Raw genomic sequence first — 21858 nt, 5'->3', positions numbered from 1 at the left:
CATTGTAAGCCGGTTATTTCATTCCTATGTTACCAAATACATTTAGTACATACTTTAAATTTGCTGTATGATGCCGAGCCTTTCTTTCATTGTGTTTGGTTCTTTAGCTATACCGATCACCATTTTTATCTGATAGATTACTTGTAATTTAACTTCCTCCCAGACTGGGACTTCACTAGATTTCCATTTTCTAGCAATGAATATTTTAGCTGCTAACAGGATATGAATTACCATTGCAGCACATTGATCAAAATTCTGAATTATCTATAATTGCAGCAAGAAAATATCTGGCTTTATATCAAAATACATTTTAATTAGTGATTTAATCTTTAATGCTATCATTGACCAATACGTTTTAATTGCTCCACACTCCCACCATATATGCATCATTCCCGCCTTATGAACCCCACAGCGCCAGCATTTAGCGGAGGCGTCTGTATACATTTTAGCTAGCCTATCTGGCGTTAAATACCACCTATTCATCACTTTGTACTGGAGTTCCACTAAATTAAGACAATGTACATTCTTTGTGATCAGGTTTAACACCTTCTTCCAGTCTTCATAGCTTATAATGTTACATAGCTCCTTTCCCCATTTATTTATTACTTGGCAGATCATTTTTTCCGGGTCTTTTTCAATTAGATTAAAGCATTTTGAAACCAGTTTTTTAATAGTAATTTGATTTTTTAATAGTTGTTCGAGTATTGATTGTTTGGGGTAAATGCTCTTTGAGATAGCCCTTTATTCTCATATAGATAAATATTTCTTTAGTCTGCAGCTTATACTCATCTACTAGAGCATTGAAATCTTTTACTTTACCATGCTATACTATATTGTTTATTTTCTTAATCCCCGATTTAATCCAGCTCTGTATATTTAGATCTGCGATATTATTTTGCAGATATCTAAGATCAATACTAGTAATACGTTTATCTTGTATATCCAGATCTTTCCTTAGTTTATTCCATATAGGTATAATATTATTTAGAATCAGACCCTTGGAAGTATATCTCTGTCGGTACTTATATTTATTATCTGTCTTCCATAAAAGGGAGCATAGATCTTCATTTATTTCATCTTTAAGTAAGCTCTGCTCCACTTTATACCAGAATTGATCTTTGGCTAAATTGGATTGGGTTATTATTGCTTGGGCTATATTACATGCTCTCCACGTTTGACTTAACTGTGGAATTCCCAGTCCTCCTGATTTTATCTTTAACATTGAATAATTACGACTTAATCTTGGACGTTTTCCACCCCATATAAATCGGTTAAAAATTGATTGTGCTAAGGAGAGCCAGCTTTCACAATAGAGAGGTATCATGCGGAAGAGATAGACCCATTTTGGATATATATAGAATTTTATCATGTTTTTTCCCCACCAAGATGCCTCTATTCCCTTTCATTTTTTCAAGGTTTTTCCCGTATCTTTCAATAGTTTCAAAATATTTTGTTCCATCATTCTATTTGGCTTTATTGTTAATCTCTATACCCAGAACTTCTATGGAATTCTTTTTACAATCAAATCCGAATTTGTCAAATAAATTGCGCTTGGTACTTAATGTGAGATTAAACGGGAGTCCAACTGACTTTTTAAAATTTAATTTGTATCCTGAATATATTGAGAATTCCCTTATAACTTTTTCCATGGATATCAAGGGGTCCGTCAGCGTGAGTACCACGTCATCCGCGTACATTGTAAGCTTTAGTGATTCTCCCTCTAACTCTACTCCTTTTATAGATTCATTATCTCTGATTTTATGTGCTAGGGGTTCAAGGCTTATCCGATATAAAAGTGGGGATAGGGGACACCCCTGCCTTGTTCCATTTGTCAACTGAAACCAGTCCGAGAAGAAGCCACTCCCTACAACCCTGGCTGTTAGGACTGTGTATAAGTCCATAATAGCCCTAATAATATTGCCATGGATTCCAAAACTATGTAATGTGTTCTCCAAAAAATCCCACCTTACCCTGTCAAACGCCTTTTCGGCATCTAATGACAGGGCAAGGAGGGGTAAATTCCTTTTAGTTGTTAAATCTGCGACATCTATCAATCTTCTAATATTAAAAATTAGGGATCTACTAGCTATAAACCCCACTTGATCTTGATGAATGATTGTTGGTATTATATTGGAAATCCTATCTGCTAATACAGAGGAGTACATTTTGATATCACTATTTAACAGTGAAATGGGTCTATAGTTTGTTACTAGTTCCGGGTTTTTATCAGGCTTTGGAATAGGGACTATATGAGCCTTTAACATTTCATGTACCATAAAGTCATTGAATAATTTAGTAAGCGGGTCTATGATATTTCCTTTAAAAATTCTGTAGAAACAATTACTGAACCCGTCCGGTCCTGGCGCCTTCTTTGCTTTTAATTTATTAAAAGCAATTTCTACTTCACTTTGTAGGATAGGTTCATTTAGTAATGTCAATTGGGCTTCTGTTATACTTGGAGTTTAAGTTGAGAGAAAAATTCGGAGATCTTATAAATACCATTTATCTCTGGTAAACTATATAAGCCTTAATAATACTTCTGAAAGGCATTACCGATCTTATCTGGTGACAGGATTACTCCTTCTCCGCTTATTTTTATTTTAGAAATAATAATAATAGTTTTTTCCTTTTTTAATCTATTTGTTAATAATTTATCCGCTTTATTCCCTTTATAATACCAAGTTCTTTTTAAACGTTCTAAGGCTAGATTCGATTTATTAATCAAGATATTGTTAATTGTCTCTTATTTATTTTAATTCTTCACTACTTTTAATCGAAGGACTATTATATTCTGTTTTTCCAACCTTTCATATTCAATATACAGCTGTGATAAATTTTGTGAGTTTTTTTTTTTCCTCTGAACCCAATTTTATGAAACTTCCCCTGATTGTGCATTTAAATGCGCACCAAAGCGTTGACAACGATGTCTCAGGATTTTTATTTTCTCTAAAGTAATCTTCTATAGCTTTTTGTATTATATCCACATTTTGACTTGTTTTTAGTAAATATTCATTCAATCTCCAGTTAGATCTAGTTTTGACAAACTCATCTTTGTTAACCAAAATTAATGCATTATGATCAGACCATGGAATGTTGGTAATTAAAATCTTCTTAACCATTCTAGCAGTATTAATTTCTGTCAATATTTAATCTATTCTTGAATAGACTTGATGTGAATAGGAAAAACATGTATAATCCTTTTCCATAGGATGCCATATACGCCATATGTACATAAGGCCTGCCTTTTGTGATAATCTCATTAAATCTTAGGGAAGATTGTTTTATATATCCTTTATTCTCATTATTATTTAGTTTATTTCTATCCATAATAGGGTCCAATAAACAGTTGAAATCTCCCAAATATATTATTTTTCCCTGTTTAATTTGATCAACTTTGTCCACAAGTCTATTCAAGAACCTTATGGGGGCTTTATTTGGTGCATATAAATTTACAATAGTATATAACTGGTTATTTATCTCACAAATTATTATAATGACTATTCCTTCAGTATCAGAGTCCTGATGAATTAGTTTAAAATCTATTTTTGAGGATATTATAATTGCTACCCCTCTTTTCTTCTTTTTAAACATAGAGGATTTAAAAATAAACGGAAATTCCTTTGAGATAAGTCTATCTTTCTCTTTTACTAGCCAGTGGGTCTCTTGTATGCCACAGGTATGTACTGATTCCTTCCTGATAAAGTCTGTAAGAATAACTCTTTTTTGCAGGGAATTGTAACCCTCTTACATTCAAGGATGCTATTCTAAGAATGTCTTCATCCTATCCAACTCCCTTCTCTCCGGCGTGGGAAATATACATATAACATGACAAACACAACATTGCACCCCTACATTTAACATTGAAATACTCGGTTCCCTACCCATAGGAACCATCTAGATCCCTGTATTCCTTCCCCCTATATCAGGAGGGAAAGAATATACAAAGTTAACCGCCCTAAACGGTTAGGTGATGGGCAACACTTAACAATTTATCCATACCACAAGTTACCATGAGTTTATAAAAAAAATAAAAAAAATCTTATTTCAATTTAATATGAGCTTTGTATAAGTGATTTTAACAAAATCTATTTTATTGTGATTAGACCCATTTATATTTTTATCAGCTTTTTCCTTTCTCCCAATTTCTTCATCTGTGTATATATCTCAAACCTACCTATGTGTTATTCTCATCTCTTCATTAATAGTTACTATTATAATTCTTATATATTGCTTTTATGGGTTCATATACCCTATTTTTTATAATTACTTTTATTTTTTACAATGTGCTATTTATAGGTGATCATTCAATTTGTTCTATTTAATATTTAATCTAATTTCAATAATTAACATGCCCCTTACTATAATTAAACTATTGTTCCTTCTTACTAATTGAATCAGATCATATTTCTAACTTCTAAGCATGTACTGTATAATAACTATATTATCTCTTTTTACTTTCTTTTACACCCAATACTCTTTTATTTATAACAAGTAGCCCATCTCTAAAAAAAACAAAGAAAAAAAAAAAAACATAAAAAATAATAAATGTTTCCCTTTTTTTTCTTTTAGATTTTTCCCCTTTTAAGTGGGAAAATATGTAAGAGATCCTGCTCGGGCGTGGAACTACCACGGAGTCACCTCTCCCCGTTCCCCTTTGGAGGGAGAAGGAGAGGAGAATCCGAAGTAGGCCCATGCATCCGCTATTTAACATTTCCCTGGATCCATTTTTGCAAACTCTGGACTTCCCGAAATGTTTCAACTTTTTCTCTATATCAGAATCTTAAACCGACTGGAAATAGCCATGTATAATAATAATGTATACTTAATTCCCAGGTCCCTTAATTTGAGAGTACATTGTGAATAATTCTTTCTAGACATTCTAGTACTTCTAGATAAATCATTGAATATTTTGATTGGTTCATATTTAGAGCCATGTAGAGATTTAGATCTCATTGCCGTCATGACTTCTTGTTTAAGTCTATATAAACTTAATGCCTCAATGACATCTCTTGGGGTTTGAGTTGAAATATTACTGGGCTTTGGGATTCTGTGGATCCTTTCTGTACAATATAGACTGTTCTTTTGATGTACTCCCAGGAATTTGCAGAATTATTTCAGATATTCCTCCAGCCCTCCTGGTGTCCCTTCTCCCTGGATTCCTCTTATTCTGATATTATTTCTCCTTGCTCTATCTTCATTATCGGTGATCTTGACTTCCAATAACGCCATTTTCTTTTCCATCTGTAGAATCCTTTCTTCCTGTAGTCCTTGTTGTAATTTTAGATGCTCCATTTTATCTTCAATTAAGTTAACTTTGTCCGTTATTTTGGATATCTCCGTTTTAAAGTCATCCATCATTAGGTGGATCTCTTTCTTTATATTTTCTAATTGCTCTTGTAAGCACGCGTTCAGAAGATCTTTTCCAATCAGACAAGGATCCTTTTGTGAAGAATCCAGAATATTTTGTTTGGGATTTCTTTGTGTTGCAGGCTGAGTTATTTCATTTAGACTAATTCTCCTTTCCATATTATCTTTATCTTGAGGTGAAAAATAATTTGAAAGTCTCTTTTCAATTCTTTGATCAAACTTTTTCTCTTTTATTTCCCAACTTGGGTTCACTTTTTTATTTGCCATTATTGCTCACTCATATACTAGCATTTAATAAAGTAGAGAGGTAGAGAAAAATAAATAATAGTAAACAATATGTATATAATTAACTCTCCTTCTCTTGTGCTTGATTTACGGGGCCACACGGCTTATTTTGACTTTCAGGCATTTACTCTCTATGCTCCGCTTATATAAGTATTCAGGTTGTAAGCATTAGAGAATATAACAATTCCAGATATTATCCAAATAGCATCGGGATATATAGTAGCTTGAGTTTAAATAATTTTCCTCTTGAGCCCTCCTTGAGATTGCTCAATTTACTCCATATATTTTATTTATTTTTTTATAAAATATTTTACCAGGAAAGATACATTGAGATTTCTCTCGTTTTCAAGTATGTCCTGGGTCCACAAATCATTGCATTGTTACAGTTATTGTACAATAAAATACAAAAACAATATTAATGCACAATATATACAACATTTAACATAGAACAGGTAGGAAATATATAATCAACCATGACAGGTGCATTCTGTTTTGAGGTATGTAGAGAGGGATCTCTTAAAGGACTTTAAGCTTAGGGAAGATTTTAATTTGTGCGGGAGGTCGTTCCACAAATGCGGTGCTCTTGTAGGAGGAGTTTTTCAAACGCTGAGAGCGCATGTGGATTGTATGTGTATACACAGGAGCTTTACCTCCCCTTCACTAAAATCTTTCATCCCTCTTTATGTCAGCATAAATTTATCAGCAGGCAGTTATAGACAGTTACATTTAATTATAGGTATATACACATTGCAAAATACTGGTCTTTTGTACTTGCGTTCTGCTGTGTTTGCAATCTTTTGTGCTGTCGCTTTTGGTTTGCTGTTCCTGCGAAGAGTGTTAAGTTTAGTTTGTGCTCGTTTTTTCCTCCACTTCTGCTAGCTCCAGTATTAGTTCAAATTTCACTTCTCAGCTTCTAGCCAGCTACAAAAATTCTCCTGTGCTATCGGATCGTTGTTTGTTTGTCTGCCGCCATGGACACCCAGCTCCAGGTATCTCGCGGCTTTTCACGGCTTTCCCCCTCACCACCCACGGGACGTGACCGGCGTGCGTTGTCGTCACGTCATCGCTCCACCCACTAAGTCCTTGAATAAACATTTTAAACAGAGAATTCCTCTTATAGGTGAAATCTTCTTAATTAAAGTTTAAATGGGTGACCTCTTAGCCTATCTAGTCCTATGAATGTACAGGTTAAAAGAGACCTATTTGTAATAGCTTTGTTTATATTTATATAATATTATCATATCTATTCTGACTTAACTTTTTAAAGTAAATAACAGTTTAAGTTTTCTTAGGCTTTCTTCATAACTAAAATCTTCAATTTCCATAATACATTTTGTAGCCCATCTGAACACTCTTTGTAGTTCCATAACATTCTTCTTTACATCAGGTGCCCAAAAGTGTACCGTATAGTTAAGGAGGGGTTTTATCATTGATTTACATAGACATAGAATATTAGAATTATTACATCTTTTTATGCTTGACAATACCTTACTGGCCTTAACAACTGCTGCCGTTTCATCTATTCTTTTCCCTAACTCAGTTTCATATAGGATATAAATCACGTGTGTATTCCACATCAGAAATGCACTAATTTATGTTTATCTTCATTAACTCTCATCTGCCCCCTGGCTGCCCAGTCCCAGAATATGTCCAAATCCTTCTGCAGTAACGTTATATCCGGCTCACACTTTATTTTCATACCAACCCTGACACAAGATCATTTGTAAACAAATTAAAGAGTAATAGACCCAGGATAAAACCCTGAGTCAATCCATTTCACTCCATGAACTTGGCCACTTCCATTTACAACTACTCTCTGTACTGTATCTTTAAGCAAGTGTCCTATCCAATAACACAAGTTTCCATATAAACCAACTACTTTTATTTTATACAGTAACCTTTTGTGTGGAACTGTATGAAATGTCTTAGCAAAATCCAAATCAATCACATCCATTAGAACACCACAGTCTATATTTCTACTAAATTCTTCATAGAACACAATTTAATTAGTTTGGAATGACCTGTCTTTCATAAAACCATATTGATCCCTGCTAATGGTATTACTGTTCAAAATGAATTCTTGAATATTATCCCTTAACAGACCTTCAAATTATTTCACAACCACTTAAGTCAAGTTCACAAGTTTGTAGTTTCCGGGTTGAGCTTTTGAAACATTTTTAAATATAGGCACCACATCTGCTTTTTTCCAATCCTCTGATTCTATTCCTGAAAGCATAGAATCCTGAAATATTAAAAACAGCGATATGAAAAATATTTCTACACTAAGCTCCCTAGGTACTCATGGGTGAATACCATGTAGCCCTGGGGCTTTGTTTATAATGAATTTATTTAATTGTGGCAACACTCTGTTCAATGTTATGTCTGTGGTTAGGAAATTAGTTGAAGGACTGCTAAGAGATAATATTCAGGAATTACATTTGTATGAATGATTAGGGATGTGCAATTCATTTCATTGTCCGAATTCAGCAATTTTAGAAACATAGAATGTGACGGCAGATAAGAACCATTCGGCCCATCTAGTCTGCCCAGTTTTCTAAATACTTTCATTAGTCCCTGGCCTTATCTTATAGTTAGGATAGCCTTATGCCTATCCCACACATGCTTAAACTCATTTACTGTGTTAACCTCTACCACTTCAGCTGGAAGGCTATTCCATGTATCCACTACCCTCTCAGTAAAGTAATACTTCCTGATATTATTTTTAAACCTTTGTCCCTCTAATTTAAGACTATGTCCTCTTGGACTAAACCAATTTCCAAACTGAAACTAAATGTTTCTGATCCATTTGTTTTGAAAATGATTCCAAATTAGGGAGTTCTGCCAAGCTGCAATATTAAGGAAATGGCTTGTAATTTAGATTTGTAAGCTGTTTAGTAGATCGATCGCTAATTCGGTATCCATAAATATCCCACAGAAGAAAAGCAAATCAGAGATTTATCTACTAAACTGAAAGATTACATTTAGGAAAACCAGCTATTTTCTAGGTTTGATCTTTCAGCTGTTTAGTAGATAGCTCTCTAATTTGGTATCCTTAAATAGACCATGTAATCACAGATAAGGATACTAAATCAAGGTGTTATCTACTAAACAGCTGAAATATTAAAATGAAGGGATGGGTTTTCTTAATGTTTATCTTTCCGCTGTTTTGCTTACGTGGGATTGCCATAAGGACACCAACTACCAAATAATGGAGTTATCTGCTAAACCGTTTGGTACTTTCCTTGGTAACTCTGTGACTGACACCTTCATTCATTACCTATAGCGAATGATGTGTTTCCAAAAATAAAAGAAGTTACGAAATTTGGTTTATCCAAATCGATATTTTCCGAATTTTGGATAATCTGAAAATCGAAAAATAATGAATTGATCCAAAACCAACCAAGAGTTCGGTTTCCGCGTCTATTACAGTATAATGTATCGGTGTAACGATACCACGCAGTTTCATTTATTATTTTTGTAGTGCTGATGTTATGTGTTTTATGTTCATGTGTCGGGGGGGGGGGGGGGGGGAAATGTGTAGGCCAAGCGTTGAGATGCAGTTACTTAATAGCTGTTACGTAATTTTATAATATTTCATTTTATTACTATTTTTTTTAAATACTTTTTTTACTGACTTTACCATATTGCAAACAATCTAAACGCAATTAAAACCACATAGTGGGTGATTTGTTAAAATAAATTAACTGGCAATTATTGGAATAATAAACTACAACAGATTGCCTTAACAATGGAAATTAATTTCAAAATTCTAAACCGAAATTTTTATTTAAAGTCAGAAATTCCCAAACTTTGTAATTTTTTTCATCTTGAAATTTGCAAAATGTTTTATCAATTTTTCCAATCCTCAGTTTAGGGTGTAACTGATTGTTTTTGTGCGTTTATTAGCGTAAATATGTTCAAAAAGTGGGAATTTTACCATTTAGGCACAAATAGCTCAATGTAAAAATTCTTAGTTTTAACAGCCCAGCAAAAATGGGATAAATCGTCAGTTCTTGGAATTCCCACTATATTTTTTATCATTGTTAGATTATCTGGATCTATAGTAATTCCTTCTTATATATTCAGCCCCAATAGAATTGTCCAGTATCCACCTATTTACAGAAAAATAAGGAAGTCTGAATTCTGCCGGATGCAGTTGGCTGTGAATTTTAGTAATATTGTGAATCTTCCGGGTCCTATAATTAGTGCAGGATTTGGGTGTGAAATACTGATTATAATCCAGACACCGAATGCATCCGGGCGATTGCTGCAGATCGCTCGGGCTGGATTTGGTTTTAGTAAATATGAGAATTGCCTTTAATATCCGCTGTTTAGTGGATAATCCTGCAGGTGTCCATTCTGGAACCCAAGATAAGAAGAGAAATACATTATAAAATGTTCTATTTACTGAATATGGAATTTATCTTTGAATGTTTGTATTTACTGTCTGAATAACCTGCTCTCATCCTACAGATAAGCTGGACTCCTGTCGTTACTATGATGCCTCCATATGTATACGCGTTATCGCTTTGCCCAGTAACTGCCATACAGATGAACAATGCCAAGGAACCGACAGATGTTGCTGTGGCTGTAGCCGTAGGTGTACCTCAACAGGGACTGGTGAGTCTGGCTCCATGCTGCCCCCTGTGGATAACTGAGTCAGGGCATGTGAGGATTCCCCAGGGCAATCAGTTACATCACTAAGTGTCACCATTTATGACAAAAAAAAAAAACTAAGACAGATTTGTGATAGTGGGTGAAACACTTGTCTTTCTACACCAAGCCCACCAAAGTACCTTCCAATAAGAAATAAAATGTCTATTGCCGGCTATGATTGCAGAAGCAAACCAAATCACGGCAAATAAACACCAAGGATGCCGGTGAAAATCCAGCAAGAATGGCTCCATGTTATATATCACTGCCCCCAATAACTGCTTGACCTCAACTATACCCCGCAATAGGCAATTCAAACACCAGCTCTAGTGCCAGAACTTTATCAACTCCCCAACTCCACCAGAAGAAGGTCCACCTGCAGAAAGGTTGGCAAACACCACTCACTAACTTCCTTGATATCTTACCAATATTGGCCTCCATTTAATAATGTTGGATAAGCGTTTCAAATTATTATTTTTTTGTATTAAACTGTCAAGATATATCATGTGTAAAAAAAAATATCAATATATCAAAAATGATCAAAAAATTCAAATAATTTTCAAAATATTAAATCATTTGAAACACGTTTCCATCAATGTTAAGTTGAGTTCTGAGTTAGGTGGTTCTCTCAAGTTTAGAACTAAAGTCCAGACATTGAATGATTTGGGCGCCTCAGACAAGTTATAAGGTTCCATAGATAATCTCCAAGTTTTATATTGTTTATACTGTGTATTTGTGTATGAGATACTAACAGACGATCTCGGTTACAGTGAAATCTGGATTTTGTCCTTCTAAGAAGTCAGACAATGTGGCGGCTTCTGAAGAATCCTTAGTCAAACCGTTTCCCAAACCAAAATGCCAGAGCGACAAGGACTGTTCTGGACTAATGAAGTGTTGCGGTGGGAGATGTGTAACGCCAATAAAAGGTAATATTATTAGATAAAGCTGTTTATTGATTTACACAACGGCTTCATTTATTCCCCAAATTCAGAAATTACCATCCTGACAAAAATCATGCAGAGTCCCTGGATCTATTAAATAAATGTTGTAACGGCACCCCCAGGCATAAAAGGGTTAAACCGCCGTTTAGGAGATCTTCCCCTTCCAGAGATACAAGCACAGCTACTGCAGAACACCAAACTCTCGAACCGGATACAAAATAGCACGCCGACTCCCGAGCTGGAACCTCACTAAAAGCTGCTAGCAGACGAACAAGGAAAAACAGACAATCCGCTTACACTCCTGGCAATCAGTCTCTAACAGCATACAGTGAATACCCCCAAAGACGAGACAGGGCTCCGTGTTGAGGGTCAAGCAGTGGTCTGTTTAATGGCACCAAAAGAACCTTCTTTTATGACAGTTTCCATTAAGTAGGACCACCCACAGGGTGTTTTAAAATAATCATCATATACGTACATTACAGAAGACACTCCCAGCACACACAAAATCCCCCCCTCTGCCTGTGATACAATTATGTTACACAATGGTTTAACATCATTATCACAGACAGTAAAAATACGATTTTTCCACATACCCTGTAAATTTAAAGCCATACATCCAATCTCCATAAAAATTACATATTTAAACTCAGCATACTTTAAACATAAACACTCTCAAAAATCATACCAATCCCTCCAGTGGATAAAAAGATAGCCAGAAGTCCTTTATGACCGACCGCAAGCACATTTTCCTGCCCAAAACAGTTCCATAGATTTGGGCTGTGCGGTCGGTCAATTTCCTGTAGAAAAATGGCTAAGTCCCCTTCTAAGGCACGAACAGGTCCGTTCGTGCAAATAGCACATTAAAACAGGATGTTCGAATTGTCGAACGTACTTCAACTTTTACCGAAGTGTCGAAGTGGAGGCGACGGTAAGGGTCAGCGGTGTTCGTGTATTTGCGTAGCCGATTTCAGTTCCACAGATTCTTTAGCATACACCGCTGACCGCGTTTGACTAAATTAAAATGGCCGCCGCCACGTGTTCCTTTGTCGAATGGCGGCCACTTCGGCCACTTCGACGACTTTGGCACTTCAGCTGCATCCGAAGTGCCATATAAAGAGTGCCAAACCTTCCCCAACATTATTTAAAGGGCCAGAATGAGTGACATACACTCTGGTATGGCCGAATACTGTTTTTAAAGGGCATAATCTCCCAGGGCCATAGTCCAGAGGCACCAGGCTCCTCCAATGCAATGTGGCGAGATTGGTCTCGTCACAAATGTATACATTAATTCAGACACAATTTGACAGACACTTTTTTACTAACTAAACTGATAATGCAAAGGGGATTTATATTTTAAGGAAAAATAACTTTTTAACAATGTGAATTTTTTTTGACTGATTTCTTAAATTAAGACATTTAGGGGATAAGCTCTGAACGTTTCCCAGAATTAAACTAAATAAAAACCAAATTTGCAGTTTTAAAGGGACACTGTAGGCACGTCAGCACATTGAAGTGTCCTGGGTGCAATGTCACATGTCCCCTGCAGTGGTATTTATTGCACTTTTGGGAAATAATTGAATAATGCTTTCCTATAGGGAGATTATTATGCGAGCCCGTCCATTGCTGCCCATGCGCATTAAGTCTCCCCAGCCGGCTGATGTCGTTGGGGGAGGAGTGTGGACGGACCCTGACCCAGCGCCGGGGGACATCACGAGGGAGGGGGGCACTGAAGGATTCTATAGTGTCAGGAAGATTTGACCTGAATTTGGCCGTTTGGAGTTCAGTAAATTTCCCACAATATATCAGCATTCTGGTCCTGTGAATAAAGCCAGTTAAAGGGACATTGTGACTTTCTTTGAATTTACACCATTTAATAAAACACCGTAAATTACCTAGAACTTGTGCGAATCTTTTCTTAATACGATTCTCCATTTTCTTTTAAATTTACCTAAAACATTTAGCAAATGACACTACAATCCAGCTCAGACAAGGCACAGCCAGGGCACACGATGCAAATGAAGAGGAGAATTAGAAATATTGTTTCATTTCTCCTTCTCTCTGTCTGCTCTCTGACTGCCAGGTGTAATGGGCGGAGCCTATAACAATGATTGACAGGGAGTCCAGTTCCAGGATAAAGAGGGGTGGATTTATAAAATATATAGAATTTGTTAGATACAGGATTAAATAAATATAATATTAAACACCTGGGAAGTTAATACAGAGTAAATCAGGATTTAGGACAAGTTACTGGAAGCCATTTTCCTTTTGTCTCTCTGACATGGATACTATATGGACAGGTGTTTTCTGACGGTCGCCGTATCGTTTTCCGTTATATAATAATTTGACCAAACTCTGCGATGTACTACACTGGGCAGAGGATGATGGGTGTTATAATAACACAGGTATGTCCTCGATATATTATGTGTTAGAATAAAGTATTCCGTGTCCTTCTCTACAGAGCACGCCGGCTTCTGTCCAATCAGCAACGAGGAGATATCTTGCATTATATCACTAGATAAACCCCTCTGCAGCACTGACGCGGATTGCAAGAAGAACGAGAAATGCTGTCTGTCTAAATCTAAAAACCGCTTGCAGTGTGTACCGGCATTGAAAGGTAAATCCAAGGAGCAGCACTGGCTATCCAGACATGTAACGGCACACTTACTGGGTACACTGGGTGAATGGTACACTTACTGGGTACACTGGGTGAATGGTACACTTACTGGGTACACTGGGTGAATGGTACACTTACTGGGTACACTGGGTGAATGGCACACTTACTGGGTACACTGGGTGAATGGCACACTTACTGGGTACACTGGGTGAATGGTACACTTACTGGGTACACTGGGTGAATGGCACACTTACTGGGTACACTGGGTGAATGGTACACTTACTGGGTACACTGGGTGAATGGTACACTTACTGGGTACACTGGGTAATGGCACGCTTACTGGATACACTGGGTAATGGCACACTTACTGGGTACACTGGGTAACGGCACACTTACTGGGTACACTGAGCTAATAACACACTTGCTGGGTACACTGGGTTAATGACATACTTACTGGGTACACTGGGTAATGGCACATTTACCGGGTACACTGGGTAATGCCACACTTACTGGGTACACTGAGCTAAAAACACACTTGCTGGGTACACTGTGTAATGACACACTTACTGGGTGCACTGCTAATGGCACACATATTGGGTACACTGGATAATGACACACTTACTGGGTACACTGGGTAATGACACATTTACTGGGTACACTGGGCTAATGGCACACTTACTGGGTACACTGGGTAATGACACACTTACTGGGTACACTGGGTAATGACACATTTACTGGGTACACTGGGCTAATGGCACACTTACTGGGTACACTGGATTAACCGAACACTTACTGGGTACACTGGGCTAACGGTACACTTACTGGGTACACTGGGCTAATGGCACGCTTACTGGATACACTGGGCTAATGGCACACTTACTGGGTACACTGGGTAATGGCACACTTACTGGGTACACTAGGCTAATGGCACACTTAATGGGTACACTAGGCTAACGGCACACTTACTGGGTACACTAGGCTAACGGCACACTTACTGGGTACACTAGGCTAACGGCACACTTACTGGGTACACTAGGCTAACGGTACACTTACTGGGTACACTGTGCTAATGGCACACTTACTGGGTACACTTGGCTAATGGCACACTTACTGGGTACACTTGATTAACCGAACACTTAATGGGTACACTGGGCTAACGGTACACTTACTGGGTACACTGGGTAATGGCACACTTACTGGGTACACTAGGCTAATGGCACACTTACTGGGTACACTAGGCTAACGGCACACTTACTGGGTACACTAGGCTAACGGCACACTTACTGGGTACACTTGGCTAACGGTACACTTACTGGGTACACTGGGTTAATGACACACTTACTGGGTACACTAGGCTAATGGCACACTTAATGGGTACACTAGGCTAACGGCACACTTACTGGGTATACTAGGCTAATGGCACACTTACTGGGTACACTGTGCTAATGGCACACTTACTGGGTACACTGTGCTAATGGCACACTTACTGGGTACACTTGGCTAATGGCACACTTACTGGGTACACTTGATTAACCGAACACTTAATGGGTACACTGGGCTAACGGTACACTTACTGGGTACACTGGGCTAACGGTACACTTACTGGGTACACTGGGCTAACGGTACACTTACTGGGTACACTGGGCTAATGGCACACTTACTGGGTACACTGGGTAATGGCACACTTACTGGGTACACTAGGCTAATGGCACACTTAATGGGTACACTAGGCTAACGGCACACTTACTGGGTACACACGGCTAGTGGCACACTTAATGGGTACACTGGGCTAATGACACACTTACTGGGTACACTGGGTAATGTCATACTTACTGGGTACACTGGGCTAATGACACACTTACTGGGTACACTGGGTAATGGCACAGTTACTGCGTACACTGGGTAATGACACATTTACTGGGTACACTGTGCTAATGGCACATTTACTGGGTACACTGTGCTAATGGCACATTTACTGGGTACACTGTGCTAATGGCACACTTACTGGGTACACTTGGCTAATGGCACACTTACTGGGTACACTGGGTAACGGCACACTTACTGGGTACACTTGGCTAATGGCACACTTACTGGGTACACTGGGTAATGGCACACTTAATGGGTACACTGGATTAACCGAACACTTACTGGGTACACTGGGATAACGGTACACTTACTGGGTACACTGGGCTAACGGCACGCTTACTGGGTACACTGGGTAATGGCACACTTACTGGGTACACTGGGTAATGGCACACTTACTGGGTACACTGGGTAATGGCACACTTACTGGGTACACTGGGCTAATAAGACACCTACTGGGTACACTGGGTAATGGCACACTTACTGGGTACACTAGGCTAATGGCACACTTACTGGGTACACTTGGCTAACGGCACACTTACTGGGTACACTGGGTTAATGACACACTTACTGGGTACACTAGGCTAACGGCACACTTACTGGGTAAACTGGGCTAATGTCACACTTACTGGGTACACTGGGTAATGGCAAACCTACTGGGTACACTGGGTAATGGCAAACCTACTGGGTACACTGGGTAATGGCAAACCTACTGGGTACACTGGGTAATGGCACACTTACTGGGTACACTGGGTAATGGCACAGTTACTGGGTACACACGGCTAATGGCACACTTACTGGGTACACACGGCTAGTGGCACACTTACTGGGTACACACGGCTAGTGGCACACTTACTGGGTACACACGGCTAGTGGCACACTTACTGGGTACACACGGCTAGTGGCACACTTAATGGGTACACTGGGCTAATGGCACACTTACTGGGTACACTGGGCTAATGGCACACTTACTGGGTACACTGGGCTAATGGCACACTTACTGGGTACACTGGGCTAATGACACACTTACTGGGTACACTGGGTAATGGAACACTTACTGGGTACACTGGCTTATGACACACTTACTGGGTACACTGGGTTCCAGTGGGAGCAGTAACAGTGATATAGAAAGAGTAGTGGATACCTGAAATAGCCTTCCAGTGGGAGCAGTAACAGTGATATAGAAAGGGAAGTACATACCTGGAATAGCCTTCCAGTGGGAGCAGTAACAGGGATATAGAAAGAGTAGTAGATACCTGAAATAGCCTTCCAGTGGAAACAGTAACAGTGATATAGGAAGGGTAGTAGATACCTGGAATAGCCTTCCAGTGGAAGCAGTAACAGTGATATAGGAAGGGTAGTAGATACCTGGAATAGCCTTCCAGTGGGAGCAGTAACAGTTATATAGAAAGGGTAGTAGATACCTGGAATAGCCTTCCAGTGGGAGCAGTAACAGTGATATAGAAAGGGTAGTAGATACCTGGAATAGCCTTCCAGTGGGAGCAGTAACAGTGATATAGAAAGGGTAGTAGATACCTGGAATAGCCTTCCAGTGGGAGCAGTAACAGTGATATAGAAAGGGTAGTAGATACCTGGAATAGCCTTCCAGTGGGAGCAGTAACAGTGATATAGAAAGGGTAGATAGATACCTGGAATAGCCTTCCAGTGGGAGCAGTAACAGTGATATAGAAAGGGTAGTAGATACATGGGATAGCCTTCCAGTGGGAGCAGTAACAGTGATATAGAAAGGGTAGTAGATACCTGGAATAGCCTTCCAGTGGGAGCAGTAACAGTGATATAGAAAGGGTAGTAGATACATGGGATAGCCTTCCAGTGGGAGCAGTAACAGTGATATAGAAAGGGTAGTAGATACCTGGAATAGCCTTCCAGTGGGAGCAGTAACAGTGATATAGAAAGGGTAGTAGATACCTGGAATAGCCTTCCAGTGGGAGCAGTAACAGTGATATAGAAAGGGTAGTAGATACATGGGATAGCCTTCCAGTGGGATCAGTAACAGTGATATAGAAAGGGTAGTAGATACCTGGGATAGCCTTCCAGTGGGATCAGTAACAGTGATATAGAAAGGGTAGTAGATACCTGGAATAGCCTTCCAGTGGGAGCAGTAACAGTGATATAGAAAGGGTAGTAGATACCTGGGATAGCCTTCCAGTGGGAGCAGTAACAGTGATATAGAAAGGGTAGTAAATACCTGGAATAGCCTTCCAGTGGGAGCAGTAACAGTGATATAGAAAGGGTAGTAGATACCTGGAATAGCCTTCCAGTGGGAGTAGTAACAGTGATATAGAAAGGGTAGTAGATACCTGGAATAGCCTTCCAGTGGGAGCAGTAACAGTGATATAGAAAGGGTAGTAAATACCTGGAATAGCCTTCCAGTGGGAGCGGTGACAGTGATATAGAAAGGGTAGTAAATACCTGGAATAGCCTTCCAGTGGGAGCAGTAACAGTGATATAGAAAGGGTAGTAGATACCTGGAATAGCCTTCCAGTGGGAGCAGTAACAGTGATATAGAAAGGGTGGTAGATACCTGGAATAGCCTTCCAGTGGGAGCAGTAACAGTGATATAGAAAGGGTAGTAGATACCTGGAATAGCCTTCCAGTGGGAGCAGTAACAGTGATATAGAAAGGGTAGTAGATACCTGGAATACCAACCACAAACATCGTATTTTATTTTGGGATAATTAACTATCTGCTTCCCAGTGTCAGCTGTCTATATTTCAGTAATGAAAAGTTTACAATTAAACAATTTCCCCAAACTGGGTCTACAATTCCCAGAATTACTGATGGGAGAACTGGGATTGATAATAGAGAGCTGGGAGTAATGAGAGTGTGAGCTGAGAGTGATAAGAGTTATGCGTGAATGCTGTTTATCTGTTAACCCATTATGATTTGTATTGAACTATGTTGTTTAACTCTTACAGAAAAGCCTGGCGTGTGTCGTGTACGGCAAATCTTCATGAAGTGCCTGGTACCCTTTCCCCCCGGTAATTGTAATTCGGATAGAGACTGCCCTGGAAATAAGAAATGCTGTTACGATATGTGTCAATTAAATTGCAGAGATGTCTAAGGTGAGGAATGTCCTAATCAGAGGGTAAATATCCGTCACAGCCCTGGAGATAGGACAGATAGGGGGATATTATACAATAATCAGTGGAAGATATGGGGTGCTAAGTCCATTAGTAAAAGATTTGGGGTGCTAAGTCCATTAGTAAAAGATTTGGGGTGCTAAGTCCATTAGTAAAAGATTTGGGGTGCCCTTCCATAAGTAGACAATTTGGGCTGCTGTGCAATCAGTAGAAGATTTTGGCTGCTATGTCTATCAGTAGATGATTTGGGGTGCTATGTCTATCAGTAGATTATTTGGGGTGCTATGTCTATCAGTAGATGATTTGGGGCGCTATGTCTATCAGTAGATGATTTGGGGTGCTATGTCTATCAGTAGATTATTTGGGGTGCCATGTCTATCAGTAGATGATTTGGGGTGCTATGTCTATCAGTAGATGATTTGGGGTGCTATGTCTATCAGTAGATTATTTGGGGTGCTATGTCTATCAGTAGATTATTTGGGGTGCTATGTCTATCAGTAGATGATTTGGGGCGCTATGTCTATCAGTAGATTATTTGGGGTGCTATGCAATCAGTAGATGATTTGGGGCGCTATGTCTATCAGTAGATGATTTGGGGCGCTATGTCTATCAGTAGATGATTTGGGGTGCTATGTCTATCAGTAGATTATTTGGGGTGCTATGCAATCAGTAGATGATTTGGGGTGCTATGCAATCAGTAGATGATTTGGGGTGCTGGGCAATCAGTAGATTATTTGGGGTGCTATGCAATCAGTAGATGATTTGGGGTGCTATGTCTATCAGTAGATTATTTGGGGTGCTATGTCTATCAGTAGATTATTTGGGGCGCTATGTCTATCAGTAGATGATTTGGGGCGCTATGTCTATCAGTAGATGATTTGGGGCGCTATGTCTATCAGTAGATGATTTGGGGCGCTATGTCTATCAGTAGATGATTTGGGGTGCTATGCAATCAGTAGATGATTTGGGGTGCTATGTCTATCAGTAGATTATTTGGGGTGCTATGTCTATCAGTAGATTATTTGGGGCGCTATGTCTATCAGTAGATGATTTGGGGCGCTATGTCTATCAGTAGATGATTTGGGGCGCTATGTCTATCAGTAGATGATTTGGGGCGCTATGTCTATCAGTAGATGATTTGGGGCGCTATGTCTATCAGTAGATTATTTGGGGTGCTATGTCTATCAGTAGATTATTTGGGGTGCTATGTCTATCAGTAGATTATTTGGGGTGCTATGTCTATCAGTAGATTATTTGGGGCGCTATGTCTATCAGTAGATGATTTGGGGCGCTATGTCTATCAGTAGATGATTTGGGGCGCTATGTCTATCAGTAGATGATTTGGGGCGCTATGTCTATCAGTAGATGATTTGGGGCGCTATGTCTATCAGTAGATTATTTGGGGCGCTATGTCTATCAGTAGATTATTTGGGGTGCTATGTCTATCAGTAGATGATTTGGGGTGCTGGGCAATCAGTAGGAGGGGTTCAGGCATTCATTGTCAGTGGTCCATCACACTGAGCCATTCCCAGAGATTCAGAGAGTGTGGGAGGCAATGTTAGAATATATGTGATCTACAGAAGGTGTGAGGTCCTATAAATGTCAGTAACACAAGCTGGAATGATGAAGGCTGCGTGATTTGTAAGATCAGTTTGGTTTTATCACCGTATTAATAAATGATTTTATAATAAATTAACCAATACTTTGGCTTTTCTTCCAACAGAAAACGAATCTCTATCCGGTAACGAGTGACGGACGCTGCATAGCACATAGCACACTGATGGCACGCCTCGTGATCCGTCCTACTATCTCTCCGCTTGGGATGGACTGTGTCCCACCAATTCCCGTCCAATCATTGCTAATTACTGTCACTTGATGTAACTGATTCCAATAAATAGAAATATCATCACTCCATTGTGAGACCCTGCTTTCTGTGTGGGATTACAGACAGCACATAATGGGATATTAGATACAAACAGATATAACATTTAACTGCTCTCCACCACCCCACACACTTCCACACCATCATGGACTTCTTCATGGTTAGAAAAGTAGTCTCCTATATTCTCTGCATAAAAATATTACCTTCTGGGCTTTCCCACAAACTGAACGACCTTATAAAACAAATACATTCAGCTTGTAGTTTGTCATTCTTCCTCTCCGCCTCTTGTTTTTAAAGAGTTCGAGTAAATTAGCTGCAAGATTGTAACCCAGAGCCGATCATGCACACAGCAAGCCATCCGTCCAGGGCCGCACATAATTCATATTATTAAAGATACAGTGTTTTATTCATTAGGATATTTCCTTTGGGTTCCTCTTTTGGGATTCAGCAATATTTACACCCTAGGAACCTTGATTGATCACTGAGGACTTGGCGTTCCTCTTAGACTGTAATTAGAGCAGGATTGGGGCACTTTATTTACAGGATGAGATGGTGTCTATTTCATATACCCTAATTAAATATTAGATATTTCCTGTGTCACAGTCCATCCCCATTTCCGCACCTTGTGACTCAAGGTACTGACTGTGACAGAGCTCCCGTACTCCGACTAAGTACCTTCGCCAGGTCAGCTTCCTCTCTGCTACCAGGGACTCTGGAGCTCTTCAGACTCAGTCACCAAAGCTTAACTGGGGTCTTTGAGGAACTCTTCCACTTGACCAGGCTGCAGCTCTGTCTTTCTAGACAAGTATTGTTCCCTCTGGAATCCCAAAACAACCCAGAAAGGACACACAGTTCTCAATCAAGCTAACACACAATACTATTTTATTTTCCTTTTCTTTTATTATTATTATTTTATTTATTTATTTTTTGGACAAAGACTAGCCTTTGGTGACTTGTCCTTAAACATGGTGTGACAACTATTTTAAATATAAATATACAGAACATTGAAAAACGAGCAATTATAATTAATACATTAACTGTATAATACAAGTAACTTTTTCAGGCACAAAAAAGCAGCAATATATACATTTAATTACCTATTTAATTGCACTAATTTACATACCAGCATTATGTAAATATATCCATTTG

At 38.9% G+C, this 21858-nt stretch overlaps 1 protein-coding gene across 2 annotated transcripts in view; it reads left to right on the top strand.

The window, feature by feature from the left end:
• LOC134586379 (antileukoproteinase-like) overlaps nucleotides 1-20736 on the top strand; it is a 46174-nt gene extending 25438 nt beyond the window's left edge. Inside the window, exons 3-7 of one of the 2 annotated variants that reach the window (XM_063441859.1) lie at nucleotides 10126-10272; nucleotides 11076-11231; nucleotides 13705-13860; nucleotides 18663-18809; nucleotides 20551-20736. In XM_063441859.1, the coding sequence (XP_063297929.1) occupies nucleotides 10126-10272; nucleotides 11076-11231; nucleotides 13705-13860; nucleotides 18663-18808 (605 nt within the window). In that variant the 3' untranslated portion in view covers nucleotide 18809; nucleotides 20551-20736. The remainder of the gene's footprint in view (nucleotides 1-10125; nucleotides 10273-11075; nucleotides 11232-13704; nucleotides 13861-18662; nucleotides 18810-20550) is intronic. The other variant, XM_063441860.1, reaches the window with a different exon arrangement.
• The last annotated feature ends 1122 nt before the right edge of the window (nucleotides 20737-21858 follow it).

The sequence above is a fragment of the Pelobates fuscus genome, chromosome 2, assembly GCF_036172605.1.
Source record: "Pelobates fuscus isolate aPelFus1 chromosome 2, aPelFus1.pri, whole genome shotgun sequence".
NCBI lineage: Eukaryota > Metazoa > Chordata > Amphibia > Anura > Pelobatidae > Pelobates > Pelobates fuscus.
This window is presented reverse-complemented; position numbering and strand designations above follow the sequence as displayed.